Genomic DNA, 17,275 nt, shown 5'->3' on the forward strand with positions numbered 1-17,275 from the left:
AACTAGCACTTGTTAAAAATAAGAGCATTTTTTCAGTGTGGATGAGAAAACTGAAAAGAATTGGTAACCCTTCTCAGAAAATTGCAAATTCTGGCATGAGTCTGAAGAACTGCATGAGTGTCTTAAGATCTAGGATGGTCACGAAGCTTGGATGAAAATTGCAAAATAATTTTTCACTCATGTTAAAAAAAGTGCCAACTTTCCCTTGCACACATCACTTCTTCAGGTCATTTGACTGATGCAGTCTCTTAAATGGAAAATGTATGATGCACATACAATGTTTATAGCTATAACTAATTAAAAAACCCCTATATTGTTTGTAATTAAGAGTCATGATGTTCAGTCATGATGTTCCACTAATTAGTGGGATTAACTTTCTACCAGCATGGTCCAGAACAGGGCATTTCATTTTGCTACCATAGAAAATACATTTGTGGGCCTTCTGCTGAGGAGTTCAGATTAAGGAGAGGGATATAAATGTGCTTTGTGATTTCTTTAGAAGCAAAAGAAAGGAAATAAGTATCTGGGAACATGATGAAATTGAAAAGCTGTGTATAGCTCTGATATTGTATGCAGCACATCTGCAAGCTACACCTGCCTCTGCTAGCCTGTGATTGAAACTCTGCTTGTTTAGTAATTGTGTACTTGACAGCTCAACATGCTGTCATCACTTCTTGATGATGGCTTCTTACTCACCCTGTGGTACTACATCAGCATATTCCTCTTCAGTACGTTAGCTTGGTAGGAAAATGTTTCAATAAAATTATAAATAATTTTCTTGTGCAATGAGTTCACCTCTTCTTCCTGTGTAAATTTTTAGATTGTGCTAGTCAAGAAAATAAAAGGGTACTCCAGAGGAGAGGAGGACTTCTGGGGCAGGAAAAGAATCTCTTTAAAATGGCGAAGAAATATTAATCACAGCATTTGTGTTTGTACTGAGCACTGTGTACCCATGACACTGAGCATAAAATACCTTTCAGTTTAGACATGAACATCTTAAATTTTTAGACAAAAGGCATTAGGAAAAGTACAACAGGATTATTTTTAAAAGTCTTCTCTTAAGACAGAACTCTTTCTTACTGGTTAATGAGTTATCAAGCTTTTTTTTTTTTGTGTGTGTGTGTATATATATATAAAATTTTTTTACTGTAAAAATAATACATACATATTCAATGACCCAAAGTAGAATAAATTTACTTGTTCATGAGTGGAGATGGGCTACTTATATGCAAATAAGGCCACCTGAAATACACTTAACAGAAGGTATTATGCTTACTTCAGGAAAAGTCATCTTTGTTGGTTTGCTTGTTTTGAGTTACTTGAGTACCTCAGATTGGAAGACAACTGCAAGTATTTGGTAACTAATGTGGCAGCTTAGATGTGATCCCAGAAGTGTGCTTCTCTGCAGGCATTTCTCCAGAGCAAAGGCAGAGTCTTCAGTTTCCCCACTCAACCCTCTCTGGTTTGTCCACCACAAGCATGCCTTACAGATACGAGAGATGGTTACTTAAATAGCAGACTCCACATCTTCATCACATCTCAGCTGAAAGCCTGACTATTGCCAAGATCTGGGTTGGAATAAAAGCCTGGGAAGAAGTTACTTGCAATCCAGGAAAGGAGCATATGAAGTAGCTTATTAGATGAAGAGATCATAGTAGGGGAGAAGCTAGATTGGCACTGTGGCTGTGTGCATCACTTCAGGATGAGCTGGGTTTGGAAGCAGGTGTTTTCATGAGTGTATATCCATGTGTGTATCCATGGAACTGAGTAATCCTCAGCTTTGGTCCGAGGAGGTCATATACAGGGAGTGGAACAGCAAGACCTGTGGAGATGAGTAATAAAGTCAACAAGCCATTAAAAGCTAGGTGTAGCAGGGGATTTCTGGAAAATAAAGGAATATTTCATTTTTCTAGTGCTTCTGAGAGCTTGACAGCCAGCCCTGGAACTGCTGTTGGCTGTTTGCTGCCAGACTTCTTTGAAGGACCGGTTGACTACTTCCCTGAGCTTTGCAGTGGCCTGGAACACTGAGTGGAAGGGAATACTTTGTGCCTTCCAGATAGAGTTGTTACAGGGGAAGGGGATGCATTGGAAGAGGGGGAGAATGTGCAGGGTGATACACTGAAAATGGTAGCATGAGTGCACCCCAGGTACATCCTGAGGAGCAGCAAGAGAAAAACTTAACTATATTAGAAATAATGAAGTCAGTATAAGTGGGCATTGTGTGTGAAATATTAAATTGTCATAATTGTGTCTGGAGGAAAGAGATTGGGGGAAGAAAGGTTATCAGAAACCAGGGTCTTTGGGTTAGTGACTGCGGATTAAAAAACTGCACTATGAGTTGTAGGGAAAGGAAACCTTCAGCGAGAGGCTGTGTTGTAAAGTCCACAGCCTCTTCTCCTAAGAAGTCTGCAAGAGTTGTAGCTGGCACATTTCAGTCTGCTTTGGAACATGTTTAAACAAGAATTTTACCAATCCTCATTCATCCAAGTAACTTAAAGTTTCTGGATTTATCCTGTGGATATGACATGTGGAGGTTTTTTTAGAACTTACATCAACATTTGTGGCAGCCTGCTACAACAAACCAGTTTTGCTTTTTGAGTGCCACAGAACAGCTTGCAGTTTTGTTTCTGAAGTTCAGTTACTTTGACAGTAACAAGCATTTATATAAACACCCTTAAATAAAGCCAGGACTTGTTTTGTTAAGAAGCTTCAAGTGCCTGTGGTAAGCTGTTAACAGCTTGCAAGAAGCAGCAGCAGGAGGTATGGGTAAATCTACCTAGCTTTATCTGGAGGTTGCAGTTATGTCTGTTGTGGCTAATGGCCTTGACAAAGGGTTGTTGTCTGGGGGCCTTAATCAAGTTGCCTTAATCGAGTTCAACCAGGGACAGCTGTAGAACACGCAATGTGAGTGCTGCATTTCTGTGTTCCTAAGGCTGCTTAGATTTGTGAGTATGGAAGCTGAATTCTTGGTTACGCTGTCTTGGCTGGTCCTAAATGCTTGCACAAAACCTATTTTTGTTAATACTTTGATCTCCTCTTTTTCTGAAGGTTTGTCTTTTTGATAACATTGTAGATATATGACCATAGCTCTTTAAAGAAAAGCAAGACAGGAAAAATGGTGTTCCTACAGTAAAATTATGTACATATAACTGACATTCCCATTGCTCTGCTCTCAGATCTAGCAATGCATAATGATAACACACATTTGATAATATCTTCAGCAAGACAAATGAGAGTATGAAATTTGAGTATGAAAAGTTGCTTTTCCTCCTCTTGATTTAGTTATTCCCAAATGTTTGTGTGTGTTTTGGTTTGGGGGAAATGAAAAGGAGAGGGCAGCAAGGGTAAACACTGCGAAATCTCCAGAGGCCATAAAAGCCAAATAAACTTCTGATGTGTTGACCAGAATGGGAAGAATATGTTTAGATGCTGTGATCATTTCAGTTGCTGACTGATAAGAGATTTTAACAGGAAGTTTTAGAACTGACTCTCTTTCCTTTATTTCTGTTGCAGATGAAAAGGAGAAATTTGAACCCACAGTTTTCAGGGATACAATTGTCCAAGGCCTCAATGAAGCTGGGAATGATCTGGAGGCTATAGCCAAGTTTCTGGATGCAACAGGCTCACGCCTTGATTATCGCCGCTATGCTGACACACTCTTTGATATTTTGGTAGCTGGCAGCATGCTAGGTAACCTGCAGTGTACCTGAGACAGAATTTTAATGATCAGCCTTGCTTCTTTTGGGATGCTGTATTCCTTTACAAAGTAGAGATTATAAACTGTATTGCAGTTTCACTTAACTAGATGCTTCCTGCATCTGTATTGTTGATTGTAGTGGAGCAGTACCTAGGGACTGGATTCTCTGAGACATTATGCAAATACCACAAAAAAAAAAGGATAGTTCTCTGAGAATCTTTCAGTCTGAGCTGAAACAGCATAAAATTGCAAGAGCAAAGAAAGTGAGACATGACCTAGGGAAAACAGTATATAAATATTTTTATTACCATAAAAAAGTGTAATACAGCACACCAGAATATTAGCTCTCGCAAAGCTTGCTTTGTAGATGCTGTGACAAAGACTAGCTAAGAGAAGTGAAGGATAATGAGGAGTGCTTTGTGGATATTCATAGACTGTCTCCCAGGTATCAATGGCAGCTTGGGCAAAAACATACCTTTCACTTTCCTCCCAGTTTTGAGTTAGTTGGCTCTGTTTACTGGTCACATTGGTTTGATTTCTGTTTCCTTCCCCTTGGTATGTAAGAAATAATGATGTCTTTGTAAAACATGAGGGAATGCGGGAAACAACAGCAAGTGAAAATACCTTGGGAAAAAAGCTCTGAACAAAATAAGCAAGGAGAAAACTTCTGCAGCAGTGTTTTGAACATTTACATGGGCTTGGTAGGCATTACAGGGGTTAGGACGATGTTCCAAGTCCTCAGATTAGTAGCACAGTGATAACAGTTTTCCCTTTAGAAAGGGTTTAGGGTATTGTAGTGTTTAAAGTAGTAGTTAAAATATGCTAGCTCCAATCCATACTTATTTGATCACACTGAGTGCTCTCCAAACCAGCTGAGATTTCATAGTGTGAATGGAATCTCCCAGTCCTGTGAGGTGTGTGCCATCTAAGGTGCAGCAAATTGACCAGCTGTGCCTTCTGTCAGGTTCCACAGCCTTGCAAAGCTGGGTCTCTCTCCATTTCCTCCCCCTCCCTCCCCTGACAGCTCTTACCCTTTCCTTTTGCCTCAGTGATAGGAACATGAGACTTACTAGAATTACTAAATTTGATAGAATATTCTCTAATGAGAGAAATTTTCTTGCTGTTTTCTTGGTTTGTTTGCTTTCTTTAGCTCCTGGAGGCACACGCATTGATGACAATGACAAGACCAAGATGACCAACCACTGTGTATTTTTTGCAGATGAAGATCATGATGCCATCCGAAATTATGCTCAGGTCAGTGAAGGCATCGTTATTTTTCATTTGTTTATGAAGAGGGATTAGAGTGGAACTTCTGCAGACTGTCTAGGCAGGCAGTAGGCTAGTTACAGGGTAATTGAAAATCCATTTAACAGGTAATCTGCCCTAACCTATAATTTTTAGGTGAGGAAATAGGATGTCTAAGGTAATCAGCTGACAATGCTTTCTTTTACAGAAAGCAGTCTTGCTTATTTCAGTCTGCTGTTGGTTCAGTATATTTTTGGACACTATGCTATTATTTTTGTGGACCTTTTCTGTATGCAGCCTGGAAAGACTTGTATGAACATGTTTTTAGAAACACATGAAGTATATGGATGACAAAAATTAGGAAGTTCACGCCTCCAACCGCTAGTTGTATAACTTGTTAGAAACTGAGCATGTATTCCAAGAGCTTTCATTTTTTTCTGTGTATATAATACAGAATTCATTTTTGTAGAAGTAAGGCTTGCGTAAATAACCCAATGCAAATTAACACAGATAAAAAGCAATGAAGCCTAAAACATTATTGAGGAAAAGCTAATGTTCTGTAACTTTTTAATGGAAGATAATAATTATATGAGAAAATACAGTAAGAATTCTTTTCAAGGTTCAAAGCCACCATGAAGTTCTGGATACCAGTGTTGCATAAAAATGCAATACCACTGAAAGCCCCATTGGCCAAAAGTCTATTGTTACTTAACTGACATATTAATCTTTTTAAATTGGGGTTTTGGAGACCATCAGTGAAAGCATAAAAACCACTGTCCCTGCTAAAGTGTTGTAGGTAAGTTGCCGAAAAGGTGCGTGGTCGGTTTAAGAGGTGCTGGGATCAGAATCTTCATTGGTAATAAAAGTCTGCTAAATAGCAGAAAGCTTCTTGAAAAGCACAGTTTTTAATAATCCGAGGTGAAATAGACATATTTCTGGAAAGGGAGCTAATATATCTTGTATATCAGCTTTACCATCTCTTAAAAACAGGATATTCTGCTTCAGGAAAATCTCTGTTGTTGGTAGACATTGATTCTGTCTTCTTGAATTTTAATATTTTAATGGGTTGATTAAAAAAAAAAATGGCAGCAGCAGTCCTACAAGGAGAAATTTAAAGTAAAAGATTGCATGTTGGAAAATGGAAGGAAAGGCTTCAGGATTTGAAGCGATGAAATTTTCAGTATAGTCTCTGCATTTCAAACCAAAAACCACCAAAATAAGTCAACGTTTTGTAGTTGATGCCTGAAGAGATGTATCCTTTTATATAGATATAGCCTTGTTTTTTTCATGCCTAATGAGAAATAGAGCTCTTACTGTATTACAGAAAAGTGGAGTTAGGTTAAAATAGTGTTGTAAAGCTTCCTTATCTTCTAGATAATTTCTTATTGTGACTCCCAAATGAACCAGGAGTGTGGCTGGGTTTTGTTGTTTTAGTTATGGAAACAATACAAAGAGTGAAAACCCTGGGCAGGGGGAGGAAGGCAAACAAACAAAAACCCCACAAAGAAACCTCAAACCAAACAACCCACCACCCCAATAGAAAGCCAAACAAACCACCCCACAAAACCAAACTAAAGCTCACTTTGATTTTTTTTTTTTCCTTTCTCTTTCCAGAGTAGTTGCCTGTGAAGTGTCCTTCTGTCATGTACAGGGACTAAAAAAACACTCAAAATGTTGTTGGGATGTGTGAACAAGATGCATTTTCATCTTGCACCTTATTTTATCAGAATTCTGTATCTCTCCACCTCTTAGTATGGCCACAGCTTGATTTTTCACTGCTACCATTTGAGGGTGTTTGGATGCATTTTATGTTCTTTGGAAAATGAATTAAAACTTTCTGAGCTTAATTACTAACCTCCCCATCATCCAACCTGACAATAATATCATTTATTCCCCATATAAACCTTTTTACCCCTGCCAGGGCTTTTGTGCCCTTCGCTCAATAGGGAGACCAGTGATTTACTTAGTTTCGTATCTCTCCCTTTATTCATCTGAATGCACCTTCTACCTGTGCTGCTTCTGCTTTCATAATCTGTGGTTGCATAATGGAAAACAAATGGTGAAACCTGGAGACAAGTGTCTCTAAGATCATACTTGTTGTAAAAGCTTTGTCAAATGTTCTTCATCTTTCTCTGGCAGTAGTGTGTTTTGATGTAAGTATTCACATTAGTGGATTTGACAGTGATCCTGCATCTACTTAAGATGCCCATCAGTGCTACCTGACTGCCTCATTCCATCAGCTTACCCCTGACAACTTCCCCAGAGAGCTGCATTACCAGGGGAAGGTGCAGAGTTAACCTCTTCCTTCTCCTCCTCCTTTTCTGCTTTTGGTCTGTGGATAGGATGAAAAGTAGAGTAGGAATAAAATTTTGATAAACATATAAAAGATGACTCTTAAACTGCAGCAGATTCTATGGTTCAAACATTGCTCTAGGATGCAAGAATTGCAAACACTTGTATTTTTCCATGTGTGAAGAAGCTCACAGAAAAGGATCTTTCGTGGTCTGTGGATGACACAGTGCAAATAACTGCAGAAATAGCATTCTGCTGGATGCTTATTTCCTGGAAACAATGTCTAAAGGAAAACTCTGCAGTGGAATATTAGTCAGCAGTGCTTCCTGCTTTCCTGCTGAATAGATAATAAAAAGAAAAAGTTGTGTAATTATGGATTAAGTCAAAGATACTCCTTATGGATTCCAGTCCATAGTAGCAGTCCCATTTTCCTTTGCCTCTTTAATGAAAAAGACTGGCTGTAGTTGTTCCATTTTTTGAAGCTAATCTGTGTTTATCTTTAGGTCTTCAATAAACTTATCAGGAGATACAAATATCTGGAGAAAGCATTTGAAGACGAAATCAAAAAGGTAATGTTGGTGGCAGTCTTCTTCTGAGCATTCATATTATTTTTCTCGGTGTCTAATATAATTGTGTAAGTACAAATATGGTCCTGTTAGGTATTTTGTTTAGCCCTACTGGGAAAGTGGATGGAATCTACAGGTAGCAGCTTTAGTCTGCAAATTTAGCTCTGTGGGAATACTACTGGCAGCTGTTGATGTGGAGTAATTCTGAATTAATGCTTCCTTCCATTGCTTTGTCCAAACTCACCTTCTTATCCCAGGCTATTTTTGTGCAGTACTTCAGTGTGCTTTGAGGTGTAGTTGTTGATGAGAAGTGGTGTTGCTGTCCTACCAATAGAACAGTTCCTGTGTTTTTTCCATTGAAAAAATGCAAATCTGCTGCGCAGAATGTCACTTGATGTATGAACATTAAAGTACTCCTGCATTGTGGAATGAATCCTCACCACAGGATTTTTGTATTTGAGGGTACAGTTACATGCAGGAGAAAGTTGACACCACTGGCACAGTGCTCAGGATTTGTGTGTTAGACTGTAGTAGTTATTTGTGGATACTGTTTTGTGTTGTGATGCTGAATTCTAAGGAGACAGGAGAAACCTGGGTAGAAATTATTTTAAAAACAAAATACGGGTTTCTTTTGTCTCTTTTGTGTTCCTAGCAACAGATGTAAATATCTTTTTCTAGTGGCCTGAATAATAAACCCTGTGCTGTGCTGTAAGTTGACAGGCATGCTGATAATGGCAAAAGCTGTCCTGTGCGTTTGTTAAAAGTATATTTCTGTATTATTTAAACACTCAAAAGATTGCTGCAAAGGTCAAGTGAGGGTAAGTCTGGAGCATGATGCCTTGCTACCATCTCTTGTGGCTGAATAAATTTGGCTCTGATTTATATGTCCTTGCTCATATAGGAAATTATTTTTGCGCTTGTAGCCAGCATGCCTATTAACTGCTGCTGATTGCTCAATACATCATTCTAAAGACCTAAATTTACCTCTATTCCCACACAAAGATAATGTTCTTGCTGTTAATTACTATAATCATTGACATGAGAAGCGCTGACTCATAGCATTCAAGTTTCAGAGAGTGTTCAGCATATTAAGCAAATGCCGTGTCAATTCAAGCCACCTCCTCTCTCTCTGGAACTTGCTTGGCTTTCAAACCTCTGTTTCTTGGAATTCACTTTGCGCAGTTAGTGCCAAGATTAGACTGTGGTTAAATAGTAATTTAGCTCTTCAGCTGAGGAACCAGGTGCTTCTAATATAAAGTTTGGCTATATGCTAGCTCGAGAGAAAGCAGTAGTTTCAGGTACAGTGTGACTGGAGTCATGCTATTAATATAAATCTATTGAAAGCATTCTAGCTTTTGTAGCGTGGGTTAGGGTGGGCTTGTTCACCTTGTACACTGGAAATACCAATTTTATATAAATGCTTTTTGTATGGTTTCCAGTACCAGCTTACATCTTGTATGACAAATCATGAGATTACGTTTGCATAGTGGTCCTAGGCTGAGAGGAAATTTTTCCATTTGCCTTTGTATAGCTACCCTTGGCACTGATGTGAATCTGGATGTGGCTCCTAGGGACCTGGCCTTTTGATGTAGGTGCTGGGTGTACTCTCTTCCTCAGTTAATGCAGTTTGTCTGAGAATTAGAAACTAGGAAGGTGTTCGGGCAGGTTATGGGGCCCACATATCACACCTGCACTGTCATTGCCTTCAGACCCTTGATAGATGTTTTTTTGCTTACCTCTCCCCTGCTTGTATGAACCACCCAAGCGACTATCTTCTCACCACTCAGGCTGCTGGGTTTAAACTGCTTTAATCCCGGTGTGTGGTATCAAGTATGAAAGCAGCTTCTCGTAAAGAGTCCAGAAGATTGATATTTTAGCATTTCAGAAGGTGTTTCTGCAAGATTTAGTAGTTCAAAGACTACCGCGGTTAGCAGAGAGAGATGGTTCTACCTCTCTACTCCACTCTGGTTAGACCCCACCTGGAGTATTGCGTTCAAATCGGAGGCTGTCAGAACAAGACAGACGATGTGTTGGAGCAGGTCCAGAGGAGGGCCATGGAGATGACTTGGGGCTGGGGCATCTCGTCCCCTTGAAGGACAGGCTAAGAATTTGGGGGTGTTTATTTAGCTTTGATAAGAGGAGGTTCTGGGGAGACCGTATAGCAGCCTTCCAGCACTTTAAAGGGGACCTACAGGAAAAATGAGGAGGGACACTTTATCAGGGAGTGTAGTGATTGGGTAATGATTACAGACTGAAAGAGGATAGATTTAGATTAGATACTAGGAAGAAATATTTTACTGTGAGGGTAGGGAAACACTAGAGAAAGGTTGTAAATGACCAGACTGGAAGGGGCTTTGAGCAACCTGATTTAATGGAAGGTCTGGAAGAGGGGGGGTTGACCTGACCAGGTTGGTCCATTTCAACCCAACCCATTCTATCCTAGCGCTGCTTTCTCCGTTGCTGACGGCTCAGTGCTGTCTACTGATGTGACAAACTGTCAGATACTAGAGCGACAGGTCACCTCAAATAATGAAGATACAAAAAGACACCACACTCCTTGTGTGGACAGGATGCCTTAATTTTCATTTTTTAAGGTTTCCAGATTGCAAGAGGAGGAGCAGAAGCACTTGGGTTTTATCGTATGCTTTTTAATGTTATATGCCTGCTTTTGCTTGTATGTATCTTTTATGCCCAGAATTTGTACCTAAAAGACTTTTTAAAGACAAAAATAGCATGGAACAGCACATTAGGTCTGGTCTTTTGCTTATTAGGCATTCTGAACTCCTACTTAAATAGGTGGGAGTTCTCATAGCTATGATAGCAATACAAAATTGTGAGCCAGAACTGTGCATTTAATGCCTGGAATCAGTCTGTAACAAAAGCAGTAATGTCAGTGCTTGGCTAACAGCAGGGAAGCATCAGCTTGGAGAACTTTCTGTGGGTGGTTTAGTACTATTCAGAAGTGACTTGGACATTTTGTGACTTCCCTGCTGAGGTTTGTAAAATTGATGGTAAAAGAAGAGTTCTTAAAGTAATCAGCAATAAAAATCTGAAACAACAGCTTTGAACTGAACATTTTGTTCTTTTTGATGGCTCTAAGTGGGTTTATTAAAGGTTTTGATTTTTCCTATCACCCGGTCTCCCCTTAAATTAAACTGCTTCACAATTACTTCAAAGTATAGAGTAACATACATGTCGTTTTCTGCTGTACAAGGGTAAGTTTATTTGAGCTGCTTTCTAGAAGTATTAGTAAAACACAAATTATGCTAGTAGCACTAACTAGTGAGAGATAAGTGGAAGACAAGGTTCCTGCTCAAAATATACTGCAGTTCAAGAACACCATAATTCAGATGCATGTTTCAAAAGACTGGGAAGATAAGGCTGTGAACTTGAGCGACATGATTTCAGACCTTCCAAAACATTTGAAGAAATACAGATTTCTCAAAGCTAGGGTTGATAGGTATTTGGATTTCCTTCTCTTAGGAGTGGAGGTCACAGCTCAGAAGTGTGTCAGAACTGGTCTTTCATGTTAGAGTAGGCAGTGGGGTTGGAACTAGATGATCCTTGAGGTCCCTTCCAATCCTGACAGTTGTATGATTCTATATGGCAACAGAAGAAGTAGTTAAGTAGACTACACAGAAATCTAAAGCTGCCTTCTTTGGTAACAGTCTCAGTACTTACAGTGAAGAGCAGAAGGTCTAATGCAGACTTTTTTTCTTGTGGAGACCTCATTTTGGTGCTGCATTGTAGATAAAGCTTGTATAGAGAAAACTTTAAATCCACTGGCCTCTGTTTTACATGAGGCTTATGTTGAAATTCTGTGAAAATGTTTTCAGTCTTCCTATTAAATGTGGCCTTGGAGTTCCTTGACCTGCAGTATTCTATATACACCAGTTAATTGCTGCATTCGGAAATGCAGCACACCACTTGTTTGTCATCCACATCTATAGAAATAATAATTCCATTCATCTGCATCCCAAATTTGTGTACGTTTTTTGTTGTGAGACACAGATTGTTGAAGTAGTTCCATTCTTTTCTTATGAGGCAAGTCTGAGAGATTTGAGTCTGCTTAGCCTGGAGAAGATTGAGGCTCTTACTAGTGCTTATCAATAATATCTGAAGGCTGGGCCTCAAGAGAATGGGGCCAGACTCTTTTCAGCGGGGCCTGGCAACAGGCACAATCTGCACCACAGGAAGTTCCATCTGAACAGGAGGAAAACCTTTTTTACTTTGAGGGGAAAAAAATTAATTAAGAGAAGTACTTTATTGGAAAGGCTGCTCAGAGAGGTTGTGGAGTCTTCCTCTTCTGAAACCTGCCTGGACAGGATCCTGTGCAACCTGCTTTAGGTGAACCTGCTCTAGCAGGGGGGTTGGATGATAGTCAGAGGTCCCTTCCAACCTCTCCCATTCTGTGATTCTGTGACTGTGTTGCAACCATTTGGCTGAAGCCCACTAAAAAAACCCAAACGACTTGTCTGTGGTTGAATCATTCAGTCCTGTGTAAACTGTAATTTAAAGCTGGTGTTACTATGAAAGTGCTACCTTATGAACAAGTTTTTTCCTGTTCTGCTCACTGATACAGAGCAGAGCTTTTCATAAAACACTGCCTGACTTTTAATCACCTACTTTGTTAGTTACCTCACTTTTTAGAATGTCACTACATTCTGAAAGCTTTAGTTAGTGACAAGCTGCTTAGCTATCCTGCAGGAGAGCTCTCACTGTCTTTGGTAAAAAGCACAAGCACAGCAATGTGGGATATTCAGCCCCCTTGCTGGGGTAGGATTTGGTAGTTAAGAAATACCCTCAATTTGGAAACTGGATGGGAATTTTCTGTCAGGATGAGCTGTTTGGCTTTGATTGCATCTGTTGCTCATTTGGAGAAGGAAAAAGGGTGTCATGACTGCAGAAGGTAGCTGAATAAAGTGTTGGTATTTGAAGAAGGAAATGGGAATTCTTTTCTAACTCCAGAAATGGATGTCTTCAGTCTTTTTTTTTCCTTTTTTTTGTGATGAGAGTCAATTTGCTGAAAGACTTCTTTGCAGTGAATGAAGCTGCCTTTTGCTGTCTAATCTTCTTTTTTCTTATCACCCATGTTGTGGTTGCTAACAACATGTTAAGAAAACATTATTTTTTATATATATATACACATATATATACTGTTAACAGTAATGCTATTGACAAAATCTCATTTTTCTTTTGTCCTTCCTGATGGAAAGGCAGAGAGATGTAATATACTTCCTCGATATGCTTTGAAATAATTCATTTTGACATACGGAATTAAGTTGTTAAAAATAGACTTCATTGCCATTTTTAGACTTCTAAGAGGTAAATGTGTTCAGATCTTTAATTGCCATTTTTTAGGCTTCTCTGTTCAAATCTTCTAGCACTTAAAATGGTGGGATTTGTAATTTTTTTTCTCAATCTATTTGTTTTCTCTTGTAATTAGCAGTGAAAATGGCAAGGTCTTCAAGCAGCTTTTTTTCCTGGTTTGCCCTTAGTTAGCTTTATCAAGAATGTGAGAACTTGAAATATATTTCTTATTTTAGCCAATAGAAAATCTATTGTAATTGTGTTGTTTCCTTCTGGAAAGGGAACACTGGAACTCATCCTTTTATTATTTGCATGAGTAATAGTTTTTATAAGCTAGAAAATGAACTGCAACTCTATGGAGCTTTAGTCTGAAGATGTGAATGGGCAGCCTCTTGTCAGCCTGTTGAGATCAGCAAGTCTGTGATCCAGTAATTCCTCTGGGTCTCAGGCCTTTAACAAGCACTTCTATTTTCATGTGTATATTTAGAGAAAACTGGCCTTGTCTCCCTAAGTAAGGCCATATTCCATGTGCTTGTATCCTTAAGAGAAGTGAAAATCCAAGTGATCAGCGATATGGCACTGCCTTGCTTCAGGACAGATTTTTACATGACTAATTTGCTATTAATTAGTGGGACTTCTTGAGAAATAAGAAATTAAACTGTCAGCTAATATTTGTCTCTACCTGTTATCCTTGCCTATGGCTCAGTTTCTTTTTTAATTTTTTTTTTCTCCCTTGTCTGACCCACAGCTACTGTTGTTTCTTAAAGCCTTTACTGAGACAGAACAGACAAAGCTGGCCATGCTTTCTGGCATCCTGTTAGCTAATGGGACTCTTCCTGCCACAATTTTAACAAGCCTCTTCACTGACAATATAGTCAAAGAAGGTAACTTTCTGTATTTTCTTATATGAGCTTTAATAGGAGATGTATTGCAATACATTTTTGGCAACCTGTAAGTGTACAACAAAAATCAGTATTCCAAAGCAGAAGCGTTATACAGACAGCAATGGCTGACGTACTTTGTGAAATCTAATAAAAGGGCAGTCAAAAATGGGAAAAAGCAACAAAAAGGAAACACAAAACATTTATGGTTTTTGGAAGTTGTGTGTGCAAAAACTTGTAGAATACATCTGTTATTGTGATGCTATAAAAGTGTGAAGTATAACATCCATTCCTGAGGCATATCTACTAACAGTTTTTAAGGCACTACCAGTGTCTTTTGCATGTTATTGTGCAGTGGGACAGAAAGCCCCTGCAGGCCAACAGGATAGTATAGAAAGCTAAAAAAGTCAAGCTCTCATTTTACCTTCACGCCAGCAGTGATCATTGATTGATACAATTTCCCGGTAACTTGTATTTACCATATGATGAGTAGCTTGTTTCATGTTTAGGGATAGAACATCTTTCTGAGATTAGGGTGTTTAGGGAGCTTTTATTAGCTATTTATTCAGAAGCATCTATCTTGGAGTCCTGGTTTTCCAGATATTTGCTCAATAATGTCTTTCTCTGCCACTTACTATCTGCCTGGAATAATTGCAAATTCAGTTTTCATGATGTCTTTTTGTTATTAGTTAAAATGTATTCTCCCTTTTTAATAACAACAACAAAAAAAATTAACTTCATTCTCATTTGCAGCATGCTAACCATTACATCTTTTTTTTTTTTGTAAACACTTCAGAAAGAAAAGGCACAGCTGCAGCATTGCTCTGTCATCACCCACAGCTTTTGGAATTAGAATTAAACTAGGAGAAAATTAATACAAAAACATTAATCCATGTCTTCATCTGATTGCCTGCAATGTTTTTAAATCAAAGCCTGTTCCTGGTTATGGGAAGAGACATCTGAAAGCTCAGATTTTTAAAATTCAAGTAATTTGTTCTATTTAAATTTAATATTTTGGCAATACAATTGTTATTTGCAAGTTCTAGAACAAACAATTTGTATTATGAACTTATTTTTCTAGGAATCCTAAGCTTTTATCAGAAACTTACATATACTTGAAATTTTTGGTTTATATATAATAAAAATGTACTTCTGTCAGCATTTAAGGAAAAGATTATTCAATCAGTTTTCTGGAACAGGTCTTTTATGGAAGAATAATTAAAGATGCAAAGATAATTGAAAAAACAGAAAAGAGCAAGGCTTAAAATTGGCAGATCATAGAAGAATAAGGTGGATACTTTCTTTGATTTGCAAAGTAGTGCTGCAGGCAGGTGAGGTTAAAATAGACAAGGAAATATGAGCTGAGGGAGTTACTGATCAACATGGGAATTGCAACAAGAATTGGAAGTGAGCTAAGGGCAGATTGTGTGGACAGATGTGTCAAGGTGGAGGGAAAATACCTAGTTCATTTTAGGATTACCCTTTTTCACTGTTGTCATTACTTTTACTGTGATGTAGAGATGGAAAAATACCTTTGGGTGATGGCTGATGTACTTCTAGCAGAGAGAACAGTCTATGGAGCAGTGGAACCTCAGCAGGGTTAAGTGTGCCCTTGTCACTCATTCTGAAAAAAAACAGTGCAAATGCAAAGAGCAGCTAATGGGATTAATCAGTGAAATGAGTGGTTGAAGTTACTTTCTGCAAATAGGGAAGAGGAAAAAATAGGAAAAGAGAAGAGCTATTTAAAGGAAAAGACAGTGACAGCTCATGAATAGAGTATAAGAACTGGCCAATGAAAATTTGGGCTGTAGAGGTAAGTTTGAAATCATGTAGGTGGTGAAGCCCTAGAACAACCTCCCTCTAATAACAGTACTGGCATAAAACTTGTTTTGTTTTAAGCTAAAACTTGCAAAAGTATTTAGGACATGAGTATTAGGGCAGTGCTTGGTGACAGAGACCATTCTTTTCAGTTTCGGTATTGAACACATAAGCACGTGTTGAATGTGCTAAGCTCTGCTTTCAGGTTCAGAAATTCCAGGTGGAAGTTATTCTTAGGTCCCCTGTTGGTTGACCAGCCTTTGTCAGTCTTGACAAGGCAGCCTGCAGTATTGAAGATTACTGCAAATTTCACAGGGAACCTGCTAGACAACGTGTAAAATAAGCCCAAAGCAGCATTTGTAGGTCTCTCTTGACGTGACATTGTGCATCCGTGGTTCCATAGAGTTCCTTCTTTAAGGATCATGCCTTATGACTAAGCTTTTGTAATAGAGTTGTCGAAACTTTCATAACAGTCAAGATGTGTAATAAAAATGTTAATGAAATTTACACAGCTCTGGGAGTAATTTTTTCAGTTCTGGTCTGATGACTCATTTAGTCACTGCATCCTAGAAATAAAAAGAATGGATATCTATCTATGAAGGAGCTAAGAACGATGAGCCTACTTCCCACCAATAAGTCCCATCTAACTGTAAGAGCTTCAGGATTGTTTGGAGGTGAAAATTGACTGGCTGTAATAGTGTGTCATTATCATGACCCTCAATAGCACTGTAAATGTTGATAGGAGTGTGGTATGGAGAAATGTAATTGGCCTGCAGGGGACCTTCCACAAGCTGGGTCTCCATCTTGGAGACCTTACAGCTTCCTTCAGCTCCCTGCACTTGGCACTTGCAGCCAAGAAGCCGGAGCAGAGCTGTGGTGGTGCTGCTCTAGGAACGCATGGTGGAGGGAAATAGGAGGTGTGGGGGCTTATGGTGTCTTAGCTTCCCTGGGAAAGCTACAGCTAGTCAAGGTACAATTTGATTTAATGCACAAAGTTGTGCCTTGAGGAAGGAATTTTTCCACTTAAAGCTGGTATTTGTTCCTGGTCCGACTATCTACTAAATGCCTTCTGGGAGGGTGGGGTACAATCTTGAAGTTGCAAAGTTATTTAACTGTATTCTAGGACTCTCAAAAGCTCTTTGAAGATTTTTTTTTTTTTTTTTTTTTAGTTCTTATTCCTGAGTGGCCTTTATTATATTGTGCCTTCATTTCCTACCTGATGTAACATGCAATTTTTCCTTTTACATTGAACTTGCTCTGTAAATTGGGGAAGTAAGAAAAAAATAATTGCAAGGAAAATCTGTGAACAATTGAATGGAGATGGGCAACACAGAATGAAAGGATTTTCAAACAATCTAGCATACTTCAGAAGATTAGAACTGCACTAAAGGAAAAGAGCATTTCAGCTCTACCTAGTTGGTCCCATTGTCATAAATGTATTTAAATTCCATATTCCTCTAGTCATT

At 38.7% G+C, this 17,275-nt stretch overlaps 1 protein-coding gene across 1 annotated transcript in view; it reads left to right on the top strand.

Moving 5' to 3' along the window:
- The window catches only part of BZW2 (basic leucine zipper and W2 domains 2), a 51,599-nt gene that overhangs the window by 19,228 nt on the left and 15,096 nt on the right, over positions 1–17,275 (top strand). Inside the window, exons 3-6 of the mRNA XM_054385170.1 lie at positions 3,514–3,690; positions 4,848–4,951; positions 7,738–7,803; positions 13,859–13,994. Of these exons, the coding sequence (XP_054241145.1) occupies positions 3,514–3,690; positions 4,848–4,951; positions 7,738–7,803; positions 13,859–13,994 (483 nt within the window). The remainder of the gene's footprint in view (positions 1–3,513; positions 3,691–4,847; positions 4,952–7,737; positions 7,804–13,858; positions 13,995–17,275) is intronic.

This window comes from Indicator indicator, chromosome 11, assembly GCF_027791375.1.
Source record: "Indicator indicator isolate 239-I01 chromosome 11, UM_Iind_1.1, whole genome shotgun sequence".
Taxonomy (NCBI): domain Eukaryota; kingdom Metazoa; phylum Chordata; class Aves; order Piciformes; family Indicatoridae; genus Indicator; species Indicator indicator.